At 41.0% G+C, this 25,049-nt stretch overlaps 1 protein-coding gene across 1 annotated transcript; it reads left to right on the forward strand.

Annotated features, from left to right (window-relative positions):
* The first annotated feature begins 2,552 nt into the window (after window positions 1-2,552).
* LOC120060528 (zinc finger protein 585A-like) lies at window positions 2,553-24,941 on the forward strand. Its single transcript, XM_039009912.1, has 3 exons — window positions 2,553-2,791; window positions 20,606-21,344; window positions 21,740-24,941. The coding sequence occupies exons 2-3, from the start codon at window positions 20,774-20,776 to the stop codon at window positions 24,565-24,567; spliced, it is 3,399 nt and encodes a 1,132-aa protein (XP_038865840.1). The 5' UTR covers window positions 2,553-2,791; window positions 20,606-20,773; the 3' UTR covers window positions 24,568-24,941.
* Window positions 24,942-25,049: the final 108 nt, after the last annotated feature.

The raw sequence follows: 25,049 nt of genomic DNA on the forward strand, positions 1-25,049 counted from the left end.
TGTTGCTCTCCGGTTTTGTGATGAAACAAACGTATGCGAGGTTGAAATTTATTCCTCCACTGTGTGACTGTTGTCTTTTTGTTGTCTCAACCTTAATTGTATATCACAGTGGCGTATGAACAAATGGGTTATAGAACAAACAGTACAATTATCACACCATATGTTGTAATATTTTTCCTGGTTTTGCTTCCCTAGTGATTTTACCCACACACCGATACTGTTTGTTGATATACATGTGCCGCTTTCATCCAGTTATCAAGTTGGACATTTCAAAGTTTCCTAGTTCTGACTAGCACATGAACACGGCATCAATAACAGCAATTAACTCTCTCTCTTTTTAATTTTTAATTTGACTGCCCTAGTTTAAATCCACAGCAATAAAATCACTTCAAAAAATCTGATGGCATGATAGCGCAAACAGACTGCTGGCCCTCAGGTTAGGCCGTCAGGCTCTACATGCAATATTGATCAAACACAATTTTGCAATTGCAAAGACTAAAAGCACAAATTATTTATTTATACACTTTGCCAAAAGTGTATCACATCTGTATAGGTGACTTACACTCCGAGGTGATAGATGGCGCCAGCAAATCCACTCATCATCCATCAAGGATGCGATGGCACCACAGATGGCACTGCAGCCCAGTCAGTGGTATCTGTGATCCTTGGGACGTCCCTAACCTTTACCATTTTAAACGTCAACTTCAATGGTGTAGGGACGGGGGATCTGATACTGACTACGCTCAGGCGCTGCATGATTACATTGGCTTTCTTTCCTGCCCGACCCAAGACGTGTGTCAACGAAATTTGTAACCATTGGGGTTGTTGTAGGCACGTTATTGGGGACATGAGCAGAAATCCGGTATGGGAAAATGGAGTCCCTAGAGAAAGCAAGTACAAGATGGGTGTCAGGGATGGAGCTGCAATATTATCATAAGGAGACGTGTACTTGGTAAACGGAGAAGGAATGGAGGGAAAACGAGAGGGAGAAGAGGGTGATCTTGAGTCAGATAAAAATGGTGGGAAAAAGGGAGATGGTTTGTCAAAGAAGAATGGTAGAAAGTGTAAGCAGAGGGAGCTGAAGACAGGAGGAGAAATAGAAGTGAATGAGGGTGAAGCATGGAGGTGGTAGGTGCAGTAAAGTTATCGGAGACCGAGGTATGCACAGTAGGATCAGGATGAAGAAGAGTCTGTGACAGTAGGAGTGAAGTTTATGTAAAAAGTGGATTCTTGCCTTTTGGCTGATCAATTTGTGGTTTCACGGTGGGTGAAAAAAAAAGTTGGGTCATGTGGAATCGGTGAGGGTAACTAGAAGTGGTCTAGTGATAATTGTTTGTGTTTCTGTTGGGCAGAGGAAGAATGCGCTCAAAGTAAAATGAATGGGGGCAAGAAAAGTTGATTGTTTCATTCTCAAGAAAAGGGCACCAATGAAAGGAGTGATAACTGGAGTAGCAGTAGATATAAATGTTGACCAGCTGAGGGCAAAGACTCCCGGTGTATGTGATGCTCGTCGTTTGATGCGACGCAGACAGGGTGGTGAGAGTGGGGAAACAGAGTCATTGTCTGATCTTTTGAGTTTTGAAGTTGAGTCTGCCTGACAAAGTGAAGTTAGGATATATAAGTTATCCGGTACGAGCGTATATGCCGAATACAATAAGATGTTACAGGTGTTAAGCTTATGGGCATGTGGCAGCAATGTAGCTGGGGATCAGAAATGTCCTGTGTGAGAGAGGCAGGTTGAGGTTTCCAGGGTTAGAGTAGAGCAGAAGTTGTCATATGCTGAGCCAGTGAAGAAAGTAGAGTAAGATGGGTTAAGGGGGAGGAGTGGTGAGAGTAGTAGAGATATATTCCAGTACAGAGGGATAGGCCAAAAAGTAAAATAAGTTTCAGTAAGAATGGATTTTTAGCATTTATACCAATGGTTATTAATTGTACTGCAGGGATGGATCGGAAGTCTCAGAAAATTGAGGTTGTGGTGGCAGCTGCAGAGAGGTATTTGGGTGTGCGAGACTTGACAGCAGAAGAGTTACAGGATGTGTTAAGTGGTGATGTCCCATCCTTTCAGGGCGATGGCATGAGGTAGGAATACATACATTTAATTAGTGGAGTAGTAGGGTGTTAATTTTATTTTATATAATTTTGAAATTAGTGAGTATAGTGCTAGATGGTAGGGTATTTATTTAGTATTGCTATAAATGCTAAAAATCGATATCTACATGTACATACTACCTCAATCAGCCTGACTAACCGGTGTCTGTATGTAGCCTCGCTACTGTATATAGCCTGTCTTTTTACTGTTGTTTTATTTCTTTACTTACCTATTGTTCACCTAATTCCTTTTTCGCACTATTGGTTAGAGCCTGTAAGTAAGCATTTCACTGTAAGGTCTACTACACCTGTTGTATTCCGCGCACGTGACAAATAAACTTTGATTAGATTTTTCAAGTAAAGTAGAAGGAAGTTTTACTCCAGTCTAGTAGGTGGCGGTAATGCAACAAATTGGATGCCAACTGCCGTTAAATCTCAGAGAAGAAGTGCAGTGACGTCCCAAGGATCCCGTATAGATATCGCCACTAACTACCACAGAGTAATAACCTCACCAGTATTACCATTTCTCATCTTAAAATTATTTAAACGTAACCACACTGCTAACATTATGACTAACCTTGAATTAAGACTAAAAGACAAATTATTGTTTTCAATCATTTTTACGTATAGCCAATGTTGACTTTGTGGCAACCGCAGCCAGGCCAGCGTCTTCAGAGAGAAGGCAGTTTTTTTGGAGAAGCAGGTATGTAAAAAGGTCCGATTTTGGTTCATATAATTTGTTCACCTTTTAAATACATTGCTAATGTTGCTTTGTCAGGAGAAGTCGAATAGCTTAGTCCTGAAATGTACCTACCAATGAGGAACGCGTGCACGCGGTAAAAGTATGTGCATTGTTCGAATCACTTGCAGCTAGCTACGGTAACGTTAGCTAGCAAGAGAACGCCAAACGAACTATATCGCTAGTTAGCCAGTATTGCTAATCAGCTAGGCAATTGAACCTTGAAACGACAGAATGATTACAAATATTTGACTTTTCAGCATGGTAGCGTTACACATTCTCATATCGTAAAGCTTGTGAGTGAAATAAACCTACTTAGCGTCTAGTTATGGAACGCCGTTTGGGTCTTTGTGTCAAAACACTATTTGACGTGTCAAATAAGCTTTTAATTTATTTGACAAGTCAAATAACACAATTCTATTATAGACTAGAATGTTGTTTGTGCTGAATTTGCACGTGCAAGCCAAGTGCCACCATTACGATCACTGTCAAAGCTGGACAATACTGCGTTGGTAATAAGGCATTATTTGTTCGACCGAATGTGAAAACGTCTGTGTGAGCATTTGAAATTAGATCAGGATCAAACGATACAGATGTTATAAGCAACCAGCCTGAAAACAATAAACAGTAGAAACGGCAGTCATTTTCAATATTCTTAGCAATGATTTAGGAATCCATGTGAGTATGTATTAGCTAGGTAGCCACTTGTTGTTCTCCTATTGAAATAACTAGCTAGTCCACTATTTAACCCTGTTGCCCAAAACTAACGATATAAGCAGCCAGAAAGCATCATTTGACTACTATACAATTGTTTGACTGGACCAGATTATGTTGTGACGCTAGCCACAATGAGGATTAGCCACAATAGTGGAATTTGCGCTTCGCCTTTAAAATAAAAGTCCCTCTTTGAAATTGATGCATAAGGTTACAATTGGTGAAATCAGGCCACATTTAGACTTGATCATGTTAAACATGGTTGGCATGTGGAGCAATGTAATGAGGTATCGGTCTACTTGGTGACACCCAGAGAACAACTGAAGAGTTTACGGAAATATTTCCCACAGTCAGTTTATTGTGCGTATTGACATTCATATTGCACTGTACACCCTTACCCCATCTCATTGATCTCCAATCGTTAGGTATCAGCCTACACAGTACCCTAGTGCTTTTTTCCCCAAAGTCCTTTAGTTATCAGGCTCAAACCATCCACGTTGTATGTCATATTTGGGTCCTGATTGGTAAACAAGCTTATTTGACACTTCAAATAGTGTTATTTGACGTGTATGTTTTTTGACACGCAAATACCCAAACGGCATTCCATATCTAGTTCCACTCGTGTTGTCAATCCTGGATGGCAGGTAGTTTGCCCCTAGTGATGCGTTGGGCAGACTGCGACACCCTCTGGAGAGCCTTGCGGTTGTGGGCGGTGCAGTTGCCGTAAAAGGGCGGTGATATGATGATTTTTATATGCTGTGCTTTGGTCGATCTGAATGATTCCGTTGTGCCATTTGGGTAGAGCACCTTCACCTTGTCGTCATAACAACAGTGCCCCCTTTTTATTTTTTGTTCAACTAGGCAAGTCAGTTGAGAACAAATTCTTATTTACAATGACGGCCTAGGAACAGTGGGTTAACTGCTTTGTTCAGGGGCAGAACGACACATTTTTACCTTGTCAGCTCGGGGATTCTAGCAACCTTTCAGTTACTGGCCCAACGCTCAAACCACTAGGTGACCTGCTAGGTGACCCTTAAACATTTAAAATGTAAGTTAGACCATTGTTTATGATTTTGTAAAAATACTGTACTTTAATAGGTGATATTGTTGTATGGGTGAAATTTAAAAATATTTGGTCTTCTCTGCTTTGCCTAGCCCCATTGAATAGAAAGTATTTCTTATAGCCCAACTACTTTTTCTTTACAATTTAAAAAGGTTTAGCATAGACAATGTAATTGTTGTGGTAGTCTTAGGCAAACCATCTTCATTATCGCAGTGGCATCTCCAAGTGCCACTCACTTTTCTCCCAGAAGGTCTATCTGACATTGAACTTGGTTGTAGTTGTATGTATGTTTTAAGGGTCCCATCTTCTGCTTCCAGAAATTTCTCCACCTAGATTACAAGGGTTGCATTTGCAATAAAACATTTCATGGCAGCACAAGGCATGTACACAATCTAGTGTAATGATTAGCCTCATATAAACTCAGCAAAAAAAAAGAAACGTCCCTTTTTCAGGACCCTGTCTTTCAAAGATAACTCGTAAAAATCCAAATAACTTCACAGATCTTCATTGTAAAGGGTTTAAACACTGTTTCCCATGCTTGTTCAATGAACCATAAACAATTCATTAACATGCAGTTATGAAAACGTAGGACACTAGAGGACCTCCATCTGCTGACATGGTTTGAATATTATGTTGCTATATGTATGTCCTCAGTTTTTCTCGCTAGGGACTGGAACTGGAGAATAGTTTCATAATGTCCTCCCTCAAAGGTACCTGCCCTATCCAGAGTAGCCTACTCTCCCTTCTCTGACAGCGCTTGCTAATCCATTCACCCTCTCCCATGGCTGTTAGTTAGCTAGCTACAAATGGATTTGGAGTTAAACGATAAATACATCAAGATGGATGACTAGCTAGTGTGAGGTTAGCAAGTTGGTGATTATGGAATTTCTAGTAACTTTACAAACTGTATCGCTAGCTAACTAGCGGACATTACATTAGCAGCTCATTTGAGTTAGCCTGCACACTAAGTGTCTGTAGCAAGCTAGCTAATAATATATTGTGTTTGATCATTTTCAAAATCTATTTATTTACTTGAATAGGTTCTGCCTCTGTTTTCTGGGTCCTTAGCAATTATTTAGTTTTTCTATCTTCCCAACGTTTCTGGTGGTAGCAAAAGGGACGATTGGAGGACTTCCAACATGGCGTCTGGTGTGGTGGCTAGGTGATTCATGACTCAACTGCAAGCCATCTATAGATGGGTTGGTTATTTAGCAACAAAACCGATGCATATGCAACCATGGGGCAAAGCAGACAGTCTTGGCTTAGATTGTTGACAACATGTAAACTGTATTTAGTCTCCAAGGCTTATTGAAAACAAACACATCTGCACAATGAGCAACTGTTCTCTCAAATACATTGTTAGTTGTTGATTAGCTAGCTAGCAAATATTTTTGCCATATTAGCATTGCCATGAAATCGGTCAAGACATGGTATCAAGAACAAGATGAAAGGGCAAATTAATGTTTTATCATTAGGCCTACATTTGGATGTTTTATTAGCCTAACATTATTTTAATTCCCGTCCATCAAACACCATTTCCCCCAAAATAACAATATTTGTTTTCAGTGCAATTAATGAACCACTAGAAGTTGTGCGTACGCATGGTCTGAGTTGTGAGTGGAGCAGGGTTTCTGTTATGAAAATTTACCGGACCCAATGTAACCTGATTAGGGCGTCCACCCACGATGCTCAGAATGATGATAATTCATCTTAACAGAACATGCATGTTGAGGATGCAATGACGTGTGGCCTTTTGAAAATGTTAGAATAACTGGCTACATTTACTTTTCCTCAGACAACAAGTCGTGTAACGAACAGCAAAGTCACTAGCGTATGCGGTGCGTGAGTTTCAAGTTTGGGGAAGCAAATTTTCAACATAAAATTCACTTTATATTATAATGCATTCCATTGTATTTGCAGACTGTGATGAGTAGTTGTAATGTGATGAGTAGGTTGGATAGGTATAATTGAGGCTAATAATATAACTCAATCACTATTTGCAAAAAATACCAATGCATGGCTGAGCGCTTATACAGTAGAGGCCTGGGCTTCGTGGGGCGGCAGGTAGCCTAGTGGTTAGAGCGTTGGACTAGTAACCAAAAGGTTGCAAGATCGAATCCCAGAGCTGACAAGGTAAAAATCTGTCGTTCTGCCCCTGAACAAGGCAGTAACCCACTGTTCCTAGGCCGTCATTGAAAATAAGAATTTGTTCTTAACTGACTTGCCTAGTTAAATAAAGGTCAAATATCATGTTTCCTCTTTCTTTGCACGGGAAAAACACTTCATGCAATTCTTCATGCAACACTTTATAAGACTGGAGACATTAGCAGGATATTTGTTTGTTACGACAAATTACAAATTACAATTACTACTCTGACAAATTGATCAATAAAAACGACCTTGTCTGTATAATTAGGTCTATGAGAAGGGGATACACAAATAGAATGACTCATCTAAACTGGAGGAGGAAATTATTGTCCCCAAAACTTTTTTAAGTGGCATTGACCCAACAATGATAGAGTGAATGTGCACACTCATCGGGAATATGCCCGATGCTCTTTACTGGTGCCAATGAGATACAGACCTACTGTTGTTCGCTCAATTAAGTTGAGAATTTTGATAACTAAAAGACAGATTAGTCTTTTCATTGTCCTCTCTTTACACAGAAGATATCTGCTAAACATAAACTGAAAGAAAATATAAACGCAAACTGCAACAATTTCAAAGATTTCACTTAGTTACAGTTCATATAGGGAAATCATTCACTTTAAATAAATAAATTAGGCCCTAATCTATAGATTTCACATTCCTGTGAATACAGATATGCATTAGTTGGTCACAGATACCTTAAAAAAAGTAGGTGCGTGGATCAGAACCAGTCATTATCTGGTGTGACCACCATTTGCCTCATGCAGCGGGAAACACCTCCTTTGCTTAGAGTTGATCAGGCTGTTGATTGTGGCCTGTGGAATGTTGTCCCACTCTTCAATGGCTGTGTGAAGTTGCTGGATATTGGCGGTAACTGGAACATGCTGTTGTGCACGTCGATCCAGAGCATCCCAAAAATGCTCAACGGCTGACATTTTTTTTTTTTTTTTTTTTTTTATCCATTATTTTACCAGGTAAGTTGACTGAGAACACATTCTCATTTGCAGCAACGACCTGGGGAATAGTTACAGGGGAGAGGAGGGGGATGAATGAGCCAATTGTAAACTGGGGATTATTAGGTGACCATGATGGTTTGAGAGCCAGATTGGGAATTTAGCCAGGACACCGGGGTTAACACCCCTACTCTTACGATAAGTGCCATGGGATCTTTAATGACCTCAGAGAGTCAGGACACCCGTTTAACGTCCCATCCGAAAGACAGCACCCTACACAGGGCAATGTCCCCAATCACTGCCCTGGGGCATTGGGATATTATTGTTTTTAGACCAGAGGAAAGAGTGCCTCCTACTGGCCCTCCAACACCACTTCCAGCAGCATCTGGTCTCCCATCCAGGAACTGACCAGAACCAACCCTGCTTAGCTTCAGAAGCAAGCCAGTAGTGGTATGCAGGGTGGTATGCTGCTGGCTATGTCTGGTGAGTATGCAGGCCATGGAAGAACTGGGACATTTTCAGCTTCCAGGAATTGTGAACAGATCCTTGCGACATGCTGAAACATGGAGGTGATGGCGGCAGGTGAATGACACGACAATGTGCCTCAGGATCTCGTTCAGTATCTCTGAGCATTCAAATGGCCATTGATAAAATTCTATTGTGTTCGTTGTCCGTAGCTTATGCCTGCCCATACCATAACCCTACCTCCACCATGGGACTCTCTGTTCACAACGTTGACATCAGCAAACCGCTTGCCCAAACAATGCCAAACACGCCATCTGCCCGGTACACTTGAAACCGGGATTCATCCGTGAAGAGCACACTTCTCCAGCGTGCCAGTGGCCATCGAAGATGAGCATTTGCCCACTGAAGTCGGTTACGACGCTGAAGTGGAGTCAGGTCAAAACCAAGGTGAGGACGACGAGCATGCAGATGCTTTCCTGAGACGGTTTCTGTGTAGAAATTCTTTGGTTGTGCAAACCCACAGTTTCATCAGCTGTCCGGGTGTCTGGTCGCAGACGATCCTGCAGGTGAAGAAGCCGGATGTGGGTGTCCTGGGCTGGCGTGGTAACACGTGGTGTGCTGTTGTGAGGCCGGATGGACGTACTGACAAATTCTTTATAACGTCATTGGAGGTGGCTTATGGTAGAGAAATGAACATTCAAATATCTGGCAACAGCTCTGGTGGAGATTCCTGCAGTCAGCATGCCAATTGCATGCTCCCTCAACTTGAGACGTCTGTGGCGTTGTGTTGTGACAGAACTGCACATTTTAGTAGCCTTTTATTGTCCCCAGCACAAGGTGCACCTGTGTAATGATCATGCTGTTTATCACAAGAGCCTATAAGTGCCGGCTAGAGAACGTTGTGAACTTTGCTGGGTGTGCCCTTTAGCACATGCATCAGATACATATCAACCCGCTAGGTGTGCAAACAACGGTGCCAACTAGAGGTCGACAGATTAATCGGAATTCGCCGATTAATTAGGGCCGTTTTCATAACAATCGGAAATCGTTATTTTTGGATGCCGATTTAAAAAAAATCTATATTTTTAATTTTTTACACCTTTATTTAACTAGGCAAGTCAGTTAAGAACACATTCTTATTTTCAATGACGGCCTAGAAACGGTGGGTTAACTGCCTTGTTCAGGGGCAGAACAACAGATTTTTACCTTGTCAGCTCAGGGATTCAATCTTGCAACCTTACGGTTAACTAGTCCAACGCTCTAACCACCTGCCTCACGAGGAGCCCGCCTGTTACGCGGATGCAGTAAGAAGCCAAGGTAACTTATCTTTATATAAAACAATCAATCAATCATAATCACTAGTTATAACTACACCTGGTTGATATTACTAGTTTATCTAGCGTGTCCTGCGTTGCGTATAATCGATGCGGTGCGCATTCGTGAAAAAGGTCTGTCGTTGCTCCAACGTGTACCTAACCATAAACATCAATGCCTTTCTTAAAATCAATACACAGAAGTATATATTTTTAAACCTGCATATTTAGCTAAAAGAAATCCAGGTTAGCAGGCAATATTAACCAGGTGAAATTGTCACTTCTCTTGCGTTCATTGCACGCAGAGTCAGGGTATATGCAACAGTTTGGGCCGTCTGGCTCGTTGCGAACTAATTTGCCAGAATTTAACGTAATTATGACATAACATTGAAGGTTGTGCAATGTAACAGGAATATTTAGACTTATGGATGCCACCCGGTTCCGTATTTCACTGAAAGAATAAACATTTTGTTTTCGAGATGATGGTGTCCGGATTGGACCATATTAATTTACATTACATTTAAGTCATTTAGCAGACGCTCTTATCCAGAGCGACTTAATGACCTAAGGCTCGTATTTCTGTGTGTTATGTTATAATTAAGTCTGTGATTTGATAGAGCAGTCTGACTGAGCGATGGTAGGCACCAGCAGGCTCGTAAGCATTCATTCAAACAGCACTTTCGTGCGTTTTGCCAGCAGCTCTTCGCAATGCTTCAAGCATTGCGCTGTTTATGACTTCAAGCCTATCAACTCCAGAGATTAGGCTGGTGTAACTGATGTGAAATGGCTAGCTAGTTAGCAGGGTGTGCACTAATAACGTTTCAAACGTCACTCGCTCTGAGACTTGGAGTAGTTGTTCCCCTTGCTCTGCATGGGTAACGCTGCTTCGAGGGTGGCTGTTCTAGCCCAGGTAGCGGCGAGGAGAGGGATGGAAGCTATACTGTTACACTGGCAATACTAAAGTGCCTATAAGAATATCCAATAGTCAAAGGTATATGAAGTACAAATGGTATAGAGAGAAATAGTCCTATAATTCCTATAATAACTACAACCTAAAACTTCTTACCTGGGAATATTGAAGACTCATGTTAAAAGGAACCACCAGCTTTCATATGTTCTCATGTTCTGAGCAAGGAACTTCAACGTTAGCTTTCTTACATGGCACATATTGCACTTTTACTTTCTTCTCCAACACTTTGTTTTTTTGCATTATTTAAACAAAATTGAACATGTTTCATTATTTATTTGAGGATAAATTGATTTTGTTGATGTATTAAGTTAAAATAAGTGTTCATTCAGTATTGTTGTAATTGTCATTATTACAACAACAACAAAATCGTCCGATTAATCGGTATCGGCTTTTTTTTGGGTCCTCCAATAATCGGTATCGGCGTTGAAAAATCATAATCGGTCGACCTCTAGTGCCAACACTTGATAAGTAGTGCATAAACTATTGTAAAGGATTAATTGTATGAAGAAATATTCATTGAAATCTATCAATATAAGAAAATAACAACAATAGTCATTTGTTGAGTGTAAAGTATATGTTTTGTATAATTCTACGAAGTACTAGAAAAAACGTAGGCCTATAGCCTATTTTTTCTAGCCTTACAATAAAAACATTATTGTAATACATTTGATCAGCTTTATTTGTAGATTCGATGAGTAATAGTCGCAGTAAAGTTTACAGCTTCTTTTGTCAACGTAGAAATGAAGATGATATAACCAGCCATGTTGTCGTATTCCTAAACAAAAGCACCAGTGCATGAACAATTGTAAAGGATGAATTGTATAAAGAAATATTTGTGGGAATATATTCATGACAAGATTTATATAACAAGTAATTTGTTGATTGTATCGGACTCTGTATTGTGCCCTTATACCCGTGCCGTTACGCGTTAATCAATCTCGTTTCTCTTTCTGCTTCAGGTCCACAGTCAGCGCACCAGCTTCCGGGCTTTGTGTGTAAACCCCACAAACAAATCGGTTGCACAGCAAACCGTTTTTATTTGCCTTGTTACACGTGCACCTGCCGCAGGTGTGGCATAATCTCTCTGAAGCGGTTGCGTGGCTGTTCTCTCTGGGGGGGTAAAGTCCACCCCGTACCTATCAGACCAAATTGACTCCACATCCATGCTCTGTCCCATGTCCAGTTTTATTTTCTGTGTGCGTGAGCGACATCACAATCTCTGATATGCTGCAACATCTGCATGTCACAAACTCGTTACACTTTTTTTTTCTCACCCAAACCGCGCCATCCTCGACTCCTGTCTCACGGTGGCAGTTGGGATCACTGTCTCAGTTGGCTCCTGTTTTTTTTTTTTTCCTTTGGTGAGGCTCAGGCGTCGGAGGCTCCTTCAACGTCAGAATCAGATGAAAAGACTTCATCAGCAATGTCGATTTCAAGCTCAATATCCTATCCTCCATCTGACTCTAACTCATCTAAATTCTGCAGCCAGTGCGTCCATTCGTTTGGTTCGCCTTGCCGTTTGACTCTCTGAGGAGAAATTCTGTGCCATCTCCAGCCTTTCATAATAAAATAGACTGCCCTCAATTCTTCATTACACTATTGTTCTAAATTCAATCACCCTCTTCATCATGCTCATCGTTCAGTTAATTTAAGTGACATGCACCGTTATCAGTTTCTATCGTCCATTGATGACAGAATAGCATATTTTCTTTTCATTATGTTAGTAGTTTTTGCTTAGTAGCCAGAGCGGTCATGTGCTGAATGCATGGACATCATGGATATTCTTAGAAAAAGTGACATTTTGGAAATGGAGCTGCACCTCCAAGAATTTCAATATTATTGTCAATTTAATCTTGTCTGTAGGCTAACTCCCATGTGTGAAATTAGTTTCTGTATAATTTAGGTGACGTTTCGATGGGCCGGCTGTGCAGGCTGACTGGCATTGTTTTGTTTCCCGCTCGTCAACTTGGATAGTCAAGGGTATGTTTTGCATTATTCTAAAGGCCTACTGTAACACGTAGCATGCTTTCGTTTCCCTTTCAATACGTTCAACGTGTAATAGTTCCAGTAAATAAGTGGCTTAACAGCTTCTTTTTACAGAGCGGTCAAATGATTTGCTGCTGATATAGGCATAACACAAACTAATCATTACACTTGTCTTTCTAAATTAAATAAACCTCTTCACCCTCCTTATTGTTCAGTTGTGAAGTGAGGTGCACAATTATTGCCCATTCATCCATGTGTCATTCAGTGAGGAGAAAGAGATACGCCTTAGCGCTTGGCTGGGTACCAACGTCCTACAGCACATTTTCTCAGTGGGTTAAGTTGGGAATAGGTGTGACCGCTAATACTTTTCTGTCTGATTTTCAAAATTCTGACATACAAACATTTAGGAAAAGTCAGGGAAGGAGCAGGACATGGCTTTTTATTATTTTTTTAAATAGAAAAATCTATTTACAAAATGTCATTGGTCTATGGCGGTTCTAGTGTTCTTGAGTTCTTGAGCTTCTTGATATGCCACACCTGTCAGGTGGCTGGATTATCTTGGCAAAGGAGAAATGCTCAGTAACAGGGATGTAAACAAATTTGTGCACAAAATTTGAGAGAAATGAGCTTATTGTGCATATGGAACATTTCTCTGATCCTTTGTCAGCTCATGAAACATGGGACCAACACTTTACATGTTGCGTTTTATCTTTTTTTATTCGGTATAGAATCAAGACGTTTATTTGTCTCTTTGTGACTGCTGATAACTTAAGAACAAAGTTTACTACAAATACAATGTCCCAATGTCTTTGCAATTGTAACAAACAAGCAAATGATAGAAAGGTGCTTGAAATGAAAACGGATGACTGCCTTAAAGATAAATAGCCTACTACAGTATAGGCTACATAGGCCTATATATTGCCATCATATTGAAATCAATGTTATGTTCAATCGAATTCTATTTAGCAGAGGATGCTCTGATGAAGGCGTAACTGACAAAACGCTTTAGCCTGCCAGACCGAAAAAAATAATACAAAGAATGGGGGTGGCAGCATCATGTTGTGGGGGTGCTTTGCTGCAGGAGGGACTGGTGCACTTCACAAAATAGATAGCATCATGAGGAATTAAAATTGTGGATGTATTGAAGCAACATCTCAAGACGTAAGTCAGGAAGTTAAAGCTTGTTTGCAAATGGGTCTTCCAAATGGACAATGACCCCAAGCATACTTCCAAGTTGTGGCAAAATAGCTTAAGGACAACAAAGTCAACGTATTGGAGTGGCCATCACAAAGCCCTGACCTCAATCCGATCAGAGAATTTGTGGCCAGAACTGAAAAAGCGTGTGCGAGCAAAGAGGCCTACAAACCTGACTCAGTAACACCAGCTCTGTCAGGAGGAATGGGACAAAATTCACCCAAGTTATTGTGGGAAGCTTCTGGAAGGCTACCCGAACGTTTGACCCAAGTTAAACAATTTAAAGGCAATGCTACCAAGTACTAATTGAGTGTATGTGAACTTCTGACCCACTGGGAATGTGATGAAAGATTAAATTAATCATTCTCTCTACTATTCTGACATGTCACATTCTTAAAATAAAGTGGTGATCCTAACTGACCTAAGACAGGGAATTTTTACTAGGATTAAATGTCAGGAATGGTGAAAAACTGAGGTGTGTGTGTAAACTTCCGACTTCAACTGTAGACTTGATGGTTTTTATTTCCATATCTGTGCGTAAAAAAAAATGTATCCACTGCAATCTCAAACATTTATTTATTTTACTGACACAAACATACCACGTGTCTAGCATATTTAGTTTTGTCGACATTTGGTAATTTCACCAACACATTTTCTGTTTCCATCAGGCCTGTCGTGACATGTTTAATCCAAGCTACTTTACTCAGCATAAAAAAACTACGATGGTAACCTGGTTACAGTCACAAATGGCAGAGCACTCAGCTAATAAAGTTAGACCGCACTTGTTTCCCACTCCACAATATATTGAAGGCATATCTGCACCGAAACAAAGTAAACATGGTAGTTAGTCTTGCATATAAGGAAAGACATCCACAATTAATATGAATACATCCAGACCTTTACTGAAAGGTTAGGGGAGTACATTCTCATTCAAACCTGAAAACAATATGCAAGTTACATTGCCCTAATAACCCTAACATTACAACATTCATCTGAGATACTGTCAACGTGATTTATCTGGAGTTACAAAATATAATAAACAAACCGTCATTCTTCTTTCTATCATTCCTCTAATTAAGCAAGTCATTTTGAGAGTAGTTCTCCAGTACTTTGAAGTTTCTTTCTGTTCTGACAATCAGGCAAATGTTAGCCTGGTTTTTTGATCTGTTTGTATACCCAACTCTTAAAGTGACATGACTACAAGTAGGAGTTGGCAAGTCAGCATAAACAGATCTGGGACCAGGCTAGCCAAATGTCTCTAACGTTCTGTGTGTGTCCTGTTACCCCTACTCTTAACATCTGGCACATTTAATAAACTGCACAATTGTCAGAGAATAGCCTAACATTCATTTTATTTTGTCCAAGTGTTTCTTGCACAGAGATTTCGAGATCCGCTGTCCCTCTTTCAGCACTCAAACTCTGTCAGATGTATCTAATAGTTATGCACATGCGTAAACAGGATTTATTTACGCAATAAGGCCCAGGGAGGTGTGGTATATGGCCAATATACCACAGCTAAGGGCTGTTCTTAGGCACGACACATCGCAGCCCTTAGCCGTGGTATATTGGCAATGTATCACTAACCCCCAAGGTGCCTTATTGCTATTACAAACAGGTTACCAACATAATTAGAGCAGTAAAAATAATACATGTTTTGTCATAGCCATGGTATATCAGACCGTATACCACAGGTGTCAGCCAATCAGCATCCAGGACTCAAACCACAGTTTATAATTGTAATTATAAACTGGGTGGTTCGGGCCCTGAATGCTGATTGGCTGACAGCCATGGTATATCAGACCGTGTACCACGGGTATGGCAAAAATACCTTTTACTGTTGGTAACCACCTTGCACATGCTGCTATAAACTGATCTAATTACAGTATGGAATTCACAACAAAATGTTTGTTTAAAATGTGCTAGATGCTCTGCATTGCATTTGGTTTTCTAATTTAGTAGCATGTTAGCTATCTAGCTAAGGGGTTGGCTTCTTCCAAAATCAAGCATTCGCTTGGTAACTGCAGAGCATCCCCTCCTGGATCAATAGCCTTGCTGGCTAATATTTGTTTTGTGCATGCAGCCAACTGAGTAGCATTTTTTTGTTACTTGTATTGTTTAGGTCAGAAAATGTTCAATGCGCTCATTAGCATTTAGTTACCATTCTCTATGAGATTTTACATGTACTTGTTAGCCTTCGAATTACAGAGTATCAGTGGGATTTGAAAGCAACACCCCTTATTCGGTATTACCAAATATCCTGGTATGGCACAAGGTCGGTATGACAATCTGAATACCGCCCAAGCCTACATTGCAGGTTTATTTGAACAACTTTTGAGGATTTAAAATTTAGTGGTTGTTGTCTTCAAAGTTGTTTCGGTGGGTCTCAAAAAGCTAAATTAGCATGGCATTAGTTCAATTAAATGTAAGGCTTTGAAAAAATAAAATCGAAATTGTTATACGCTCTGTGCTCTGACATTTCCAAGCGATACGCTTGTTTTTGTGAGAAATCTCAAAGGGAATTTCAAATTAATATGAAGTGTATACTAAAATATGAAAATACTACATGTCTCAAACTCTATCCATCTTACCTCTATTGTTTTATGTCTTGTGGATTCGAGAAGATGACACGGGAAAGTAAGCCCGTCAGTTAGCCAGTAGCCTTAATTCTTGCACACAGTCAAGCCTAGGTGACGCTTTACTATTTTCCAGATTTTTGACCACTTTTTCTCAGGCCTCCATTGATTTAGTCACCCTAATTCTGGCTGTCCTACAAGGGTAAAAACTCTAACTTTTGATTGGCTTATGATCGAGACATAAGGTTTGGACCATTCATTTTCTTAGTTCATCTGCACAATTATTTTACCCAGTGGTCAAATTGTATTTTTGATTGGACACCCTACCTGATAGCTAGCTCTCTCACCAGGTGTCAAAAGTTCATTTTCTGAGTCATCTTAATCAATCGGGAAAATAATAACGAACATGAAAACAAATTGTATAAAGTTTCCTACCTTAAAGGGAAACTTCACATTCATCATCTACAGCATTGCCAAACATCAACATATGTGAAAATGGTGCATTTCTATGTTTTGTTGTAAAAAAGACAGAGGAAGATAAGTGTTTCTAATGACCCTGGTGTGCATTGTGTGATTATGACTAATTTGTGATTAGGCATGCATGGCCTACTATTTGGTTGTCATTTGAAACACTTTTTTTACTACGGAACATAGAAACGCACCATTTTCACATATGTTGATGTTGGGGTGGTGCTGGAGATGATGAATATGTTGAACAATTGTGTAATTTCCCATTTAAGGATCGGACACTTTTTTTAAATTTATTTTTTTAGCCTAAAATGACATACTCAAATCTAACTGTCTTTAGCTCAGTACCTGAAGCAAGGATATGCATATTCTTGATACCATTTCAAAGGAAACAGTTTGGAAATGTGAAATTAATGTAGGAGAATATAACACATTAGATCTGGTAAAAGATAATACCAACAAAAAAATATGCCTTTTCATCTTCGAAATGCAAGAGAAAAGCCATACGTTGAGAGGATTCTAGGTGTAATTTAGATGTTGTCCACAAGATGGCAGCAGTGGGTGGGCAAAGTTTGACTGATCCAGTGAAGAATTACTTCACTGCACAATATTTTGTATCAGTAAGTACGTTATTTGCCTTCAGAAGTGAATGTATCAATCCAGTTGCCGTGATAAGTGTTTTATTGTTTTGCACTATCCTCAAAAAATAGCATGGTCTTTTTTTACTCTAATATCAGTTAGATTAACAAGAATTTAAGCTTTCTGCCTATTTTAAGACATCTCGATGTCCCAGAATTGACTGTTTACAATGCTGACCATACCTCAAACATCCTCAAATAAACGTTGTTCAAAGTACTACAAATATTTATGTTTATCTTAAATGCACGTTTTAGTATTAGTGGATTGAATGCACCGCTTTGCTTTGCCTTGCTTCTTTTCCCCTTGAAGCTGCCTCAATATTTGCAGCTAAAGGTGGTAATATCTCTCTTGGAGCTGATTCTTCGTCAGTATTGTGAAATAATTGTAAAGGTACGATTTTAATGGAGAAAGCTGTTCTGAGAGCAGCCCTGCTTTTCAGTCCTCTTTGTATCAACACATGCACCAATGACACACTTATGAACAATCTCTCTACATGGTGTATTTAGCATCGAATAGCCCCTGCGATATGCAACTTTTCAGGGAAGTCAGGAACCAATATACTCAGTCAGTTAAAAAAGCTAAGGCTAGCTTTTTCAAACAGAAATTTGCTTCTAGCACTAATTCCAAAAAGTTTTGGGACATTGTAAAGTCCATGAAGAATAAGAGCACCTCCTCCCAGCTGCTCACTGCACTGAGGATAGGAAACATTGTCACCACCGATAAATCTATGATAATCGATCATTTCAATAAGCATTTTTCTATGGCTGGCCATGCTTTCCACCTGGCTACTCCTACCCCTGCCAACATCTCAGCACCCCCTGCAGCAACTTGCCCAAGCCCCGCCAGCTTCTCCACCCAAATCCAGACAGCTGATGTTCTGAAAGAGCTCCAAAATCTGGATCCCTACAAATCAACTGGGCTAGACAGTCTGGACCCTCTCTAAAATTATCTGCCGAAAATGTTGCAACCCCTATTACTAGCCTATTCAACATCTCATATCATCTGAGATTAGACCCAAACTGTAATAGACCTATATCCATCCTGCCCTGCCTTTCTAAAATCTTCGAAAGCCAAGTTAACAGATCACTGACCATTTCGAATCCCACCGTTCCTTCTCCACTATGCAATCTGGTTTCCGAGCTGGTCATGGGGGCACCTTAGCCACGCCAAAGGTCCTAAACGATATCATAACCGCCGTTGATAAAAGACAGTGCTGTGCAGCCATCTTCATCGACCTGTCCAAGGCTTTCGACTCTCAATCACCGCATTCTTATCGGCAGACTAAACAGCCTTAGTTTCTCAAATGACTGCCTCGCAGACAAATGACTGGTTCACTAACTACTTCTCAGATAGAGTTCAGTGTGTCAAATCGGAGGGCCTATTGTCCGGACCTCTGGCAGTCTCTATGGGGGTGTCACGGGGTTAAATTCTCAGGCCGACTCTTTTCTCTGTATATATCAATGATGTCGCTCTTGCTGCTGGTGATTCTCTGATTCACCTCTACACAGACGACACCATTCTGTATACCTCTGGCCCTTCTTTGGACACTGTGCTAACAAACCTCCAAATGAGCTTTAACGCCATAACTCTTCTTCCGTGGCTTCCAACTGCTTTTAAATGCTAGTAAAACCAAATGCATGCTCTTCAACCGATCGCTGCCCGCACCCTCCCACCCGACTAGCATCAGAATATGTGGACAACTGCAAATACCTAGGTGTCTGGTTAGACTGTAAACTCTCTCCATCCAGACTCACATTATTAAGCATCTCCAATCTGAAATTAAATCTAGAATCGGCTTCCTATTTCACAACAAAGCCTCCTTCACTCATGCTGCCAAACATACCCTCGTAAAACTGACTATCCTACCGATCCTTGACTTCGGCGATGTCATTTACAAAATGGCCCCCACACTCTACTCAGACTACATCCAATTTGCGATCACATTGCCATCCGTTTTGTCACCAAAGCCCCATATACTACCCACCACTGCAACCTGTACGCTCTCGTTGGCTGGCCCTCGCAACATATTCGTTGCCAAACTCACTGGCTCTAGGTCATCTGTAAGTCTTTGCTAGGTAAAGCCCCACCTTATCTCAGCTCACTGGTCACCATAGCGACACCCACCCGTGGCACGCGCTCCAGCAGGTATATTTCAGTGGTCATCCCCAAAGCCAACCCTTTCTTTGGCCGCCTTTCCTTCCAGTTCTCTGCTGCCAGTGACTGGAACGAATTGCAAAAATCGCTGAAGCTGGAGACTTATATTTCCCCCTCTAACTTTAAGCATCAGCTGTCAGAGCAGCTTACCGATCACTGTACCTGTACATAGCCAATCTGTAAATAGCACACCCAACTACCTCATCCCCATATTATTACTTACCCTCTTGCTCTTTTGCACCCCAGTATCTCTACTTGCACATCATCATCTGCACATCGATCACTCCAGTGTTAATGCTAAATTGTAATTATTTCGCCTCCGGCCTATTTAAATATAGATTTTTTCTATTGTGTTATTGACTGTACATTTGTTTAACTGTTTTTGTCGCACTGTTCTGCTTTATCTTGGCCAGGTTGCAGTTGTAAATAAGAACTTGTTCTCAACTTGCCTACCTGGTTAAATAAAGGTAAAATATTTTTTAAAAGTATTGGGAAATGCATGTGACATCTTTGGCTGTTTTTATAGGAACTATGCATCATTTAAAGCATTCATAAGCTGAAAGTAACTGTCCAGGGAAAATCTCACATTTTCTGTTAACTCTTACCCAAATAAGGTTTTTGACTCATCCTACAGTATACTCTTTGTAGCCAAAGCTTAAATTGGAGGGGAAAAAACCCACCTCAAACTTGTATCTCAGTTTCAAAAATGCTTGCCATTTCCTTAGAGAACATTATGTAATGTTGGCTCATTGGATGAGCAGGCCAATCAGAGGTCTACTGACATCAATCATTTTAATGGACCAACAGCATTCTGTTGCGGTATACCAAATCGGGAAGTACTGGTAAGCGCCATCTCAGGAAACTGGGCACTGGTGTGTTGAATTTCACCACTGTTTGATGAAGTGATTTAAATCAGATGTGATGGTTGACGCAACCCTACAGTTGCCTACCTGTGGCACTCCAGGAACAAGTCAATAAATATTGTTTTAAACAATGTTACTGTTTCGGTGTAAACGCTTGTGATACCATTCAGTAAACATTTGAGTATTTGTTTACCTTAAGCTCATACAGTGTCAGTGGGGAACAAATGGAAGCTGGCTGATTTTCATTCCCTGTTCTGTGTGTGATTTTATTTCAGGAGAGCGAGGACATGTCCTAGATAAGTTCTGGGCACCCTGGAGGCAACGCTCAGCTTTATGTTCACGTGAGCATCAGCCCATATCACACGGGAAGTGGGCAAAGTGTCCCGAGACGTTACAAAAGCTAGCTGTCTAACCAGTCGTGGTTGTGACGTGAGTAGGGCAATATGAGTCGGGAGAGGGAAACGTTGCTGGACGAAATTGAACTGAGTTTATACACTTTATCTGAGGACAATTTACATTACTTGTGCGGACGTTGTGGAATAGGGGGCAAGGACGGATCAGAAGTCAAAGGGAAGAGTCAGCGCTCGTTGCGTCGTATAGTAGGGGAGTATTGTGAAAATGTAATTATAATGGATTCAGAGGACCAGGGAATCTCTCAGTTACTCCAGCTGAAAGAAGACATCAAAGGAATACAGATAGAGGCTAGCAATGTGCCTACAAGTCCCAGCCAGTCAGCGACGGTAGAGGTGGAACGCTCACACGCAAGCGGCGATGGTGAACCGAATGAGGGAGGGGCTTGGTTACCCAACAACAGGCAGCTGGCGGATCCATCTCCAGAGTGGCTCATTATACCACAGCAGAGGGAGTCACTGGTTCCTGATTGTGACAGTGGAGCCCAGTCGCTACAGCAGGATGCAACGGTGCTGCTGGAGGACTGCAGGTTTATGCTGGGGCAGAGATTCAACATCAAAGTGGAAAAGGAGGAGGATCTGATTTCACTCTTTGCTAATGCAGGTATGAATAGACAGATTGTATTAAAGATCCACTACAAGTGGTAATGACGTCACATTGGACTTGAGAGCACAATTGATATTATCATTCAAAGTTGATATAGTGGAAAGAAGTGGAGGGTGCTTAACCGACGTAAGTTGAGGTGCGACCCCCAAAAAATGTGCATTGAAAAGGAAAAAGTGCACACTCTCCCTCATCATGAACATGTTTTATTTAAACAGTTAAAGCTTGATGTTCAGATGAAGTCCATTGAATAAGGCTGAAACATCAATCTTTTAATAGTTGTTTAAATAAAAAAATAAAAATTGTGAGCGAGCTTTGCACCTCTTCCTTTCCGAAGTTGATATAGTGTAACTTGTTGCAGCTACTGACATGTTTTTCTGTTGTCATTCGGACAGGAGTGTGTCCTCCTGAGTCCTCAGACTCATCAGTGGAGGCATTGTCTACATCAGGCGTGCAACACCAGGAAGTTGACAAAGGAAAGAGCCCTCGACGTAAGAAGAGCTCCACAAAACTATCACACCCTCAACGACACGTGCAGCCACATTCTGGAAAGACGTCTTCCCACTGTTCAGATAGCGATGATAGTTTCTCTTCTGTGAGTTCTTACCAATGCCCTGAATGTAAGAAGAGATTCTCTAGCAATGCAGGTCTTCAAAAACACATGCGAATTCATAGTGGTGAGAGGCCTTTCCAGTGCTCACAGTGTGACAAGAGTTTCATTAATAGTTCAAATCTTTATCAACACCTGCCAGTGCACTCTGGAGAGAAGCCTCACCACTGCTCTGACTGCGGGCGAACTTTCTCTACAGTGCGGTATTTAACGAAACACAAGCGGCTACATTCAGGGATTAAGCCTTTCTGTTGCCATCAGTGTGACAAGAGGTTCATCAGATCAGACCAGTTAAAAGTTCATATGATGGCACATACTGGGGAGCGGCCTTACCAATGTGGTCAGTGTGAGAAGAGTTTTAAAATGAAGTCAAATCTTAAAGACCACCTGTTATTACACAAGGTGGAGATGTCTCACCACAGCCCTGACTGTGATCAAAGTTTCTCCACTGACGAAACTTTAAAGGAACACATGCTGTTACACACGGGAGAGAAACCTTTCCATTGTCTGCAATGCGACAAGAGGTACAATAGGTCAGATGCGTTAAAAGATCATATGATGACTCATGAGGAGCAGCCTGATTCTCAGCCTAGTTCTGCTAATAGGTCACCAAGTTCCAGACATGAAGAACAAGAATGTCAGGAAATATCACATGCTGTCAAAAAAAGCTCAGATCTTATTCAACACCTGCAAGTAAATTCTGGAGAGAAGCCATTCCACTGTCTGCATTGCGAGAATAGGTACAGTACTTCAGAGGAGTTGAAAGAACATATGAAGACTCATGCTGAGGAGCAGCCTGGTTCTGAGAATAGATCAATTACCATAAATGTAGAAAAACAATGTCAAGAGATGGCCCATACTGTCAAAAAACCTGACCGTAGCCCTGACTGTGGAACAGATTTCGCTCAACAAGACAACCTGACAGAACACCAGCAAACAAACACTGGGAAAAAGTCTCACCACTGCCCTGAATGTGGGAAAAAATACCATAGCGCTTCACATTTCAAAGAACACCTGCGTTCACACACTGGTGAGAGACCTTACCAGTGTTCTCAGTGTGCGAAGACTTTCACAAAACAAATACATCTTAAGCGGCATCTGTACTCACACTCTGGAGAGAAACTTTACCATTGTGAAAATTGCAATTTATATTTCCTAAATGCATTGGAATTGAAAAGACATAAGCACACTGGAAAGAAGCCTCACCAATGCTCTGTCTGTAGTGTTAGTTTCCCTTTATTAGAAGATCTAAAAGCACATGAAAGGATTCACACAGAGAATCCTCACCACTGCTCTGACTGCAGGAGAAATTTCTCTACCGCAGGTTGTTTAAAGAAACACAAGCTGTTACATTCAGGAGAGAAACCTTTCCACTGCACACAGTGTGATAAGCGGTACACCAGAGCAGACCAGTTAAAAGATCATATGAAAATACATTCTGAAGAGAAGCCTTACCAATGCCCTGTTTGTGAGAAGAAATTCCATGATTCTAGCAAATTAAAAGTTCACCAGAGAGCAGTGCATACAGCATCTTCTTACATTTGCTCTGACTGTGGAAAGAGCTTTGCTCTACTGGGCAACCTTAATGCCCACCAGCGAACTCACACTGGGGTAAAGCCTCACCAGTGCCCCATCTGTGAAAAGAGATACTCAAAACGATCACATCTTAAAGAACATGTGCGTATACACACTGGTGAGAGACCTTACCAGTGCTCTCAGTGTGAAAAGACTTTCACAACACAAACAGGTCTTAACCATCACCTGTACACACACACTGGAGAGAAGCCCCGTCACCACTGTCCAGACTGTAACGAAAGTTTTACATCTTGGAGACCCTTTAAGAGACATAAACAACAACACACTGGAGAGAAACCTCACCTGTGCTCTAACTGTGGTCTTACCTTCCTTATAGAAGAAGACCTAAAAGCACACGAAAGGATACACACTGGAGAGAAGCCTCACCACTGTTCTGAGTGCGGGAAAGGATTCTCTTCAGAAGGTAATTTGAAAAAACACAAGCGGTTACATACTGGAGAGAAGCCTTTTCATTGTACGCATTGTGATGAGAAGTTCACAAGATCAGATCGGTTGAAAGTTCATATGATGGCGCATAATGGAGAGAAACCATACCAATGTCCTGAATGTGAGAAAAGCTACAATAATTCCACCCAATTGAAAAATCATCAGAGAATAATACATAGACAAGAAAAACCGTACCTTTGCTCTGACTGTGGAAAGAGCTTTGGTAAACTAGGCAACCTTACAGACCACCAGCGAATGCATACTGGGGAGAAGCCTTATGTCTGCCCTGAGTGTGGAAAACAGTTTAGCCACGGAAAACACTTAAAGATACATCAGCGTGAACATACTGGAGAAAAACCGTATAAATGTCTTGACTGTGAGAAATGTTTCACCCGGGTAGATTATCTAAAAACACACCAAGTTACGCATAGGCCTCCTCACATGCGCTCTACTGGAGTTAAACCACATCGCTGCTCTGACTGTGGGAAGCGTTTCAGGCAGATTTCTGGCCTTAGAGCACATCAGCAAACCCACACTGGAGAATCTCTTTATGACTGTACTGGATATGAAAAGAGTTTTGTAAACCTGTAAAATCTAAACTTTTGAGAAGCCTTACCACTGCTTTGACTATGGGATCAACATTTCCCAATTGGGGACCTTTTTTAAGAGACACCAGGTCACAAAACACAATCATTGTCCTATCTGAATAGCCTTGTATGATGGCCTGAACATGGAAAAGGAGTGGTAATTATTACTATGTTACCATATTTAGACTTTTACTTTGCTACCATGCTTAGATCACCTTTTGTAGTTGGCATGTGAATATACTGTTTAGTTAGCGTAGGATGATGTGCAATCACAATAGATGAGCTACAAGTCTCCTACTCAACTGTAACTTGAAGTGGTTTAAATGTCTGTTTGGTCAATTATTCCGATGTCAGATAATAAAGATACTTTTCCTGTGACACCCATCCAGTCCTTTCAAATGTACTGCATGGACACAGTGTAATAATTGTACCTTTACTGAGCCGAGTCAAGTCGCACTGGCCTGGTAACACATCCATATATGCTGG

This window comes from Salvelinus namaycush, chromosome 15 (genome assembly GCF_016432855.1).
Source record: "Salvelinus namaycush isolate Seneca chromosome 15, SaNama_1.0, whole genome shotgun sequence".
Taxonomy (NCBI): domain Eukaryota; kingdom Metazoa; phylum Chordata; class Actinopteri; order Salmoniformes; family Salmonidae; genus Salvelinus; species Salvelinus namaycush.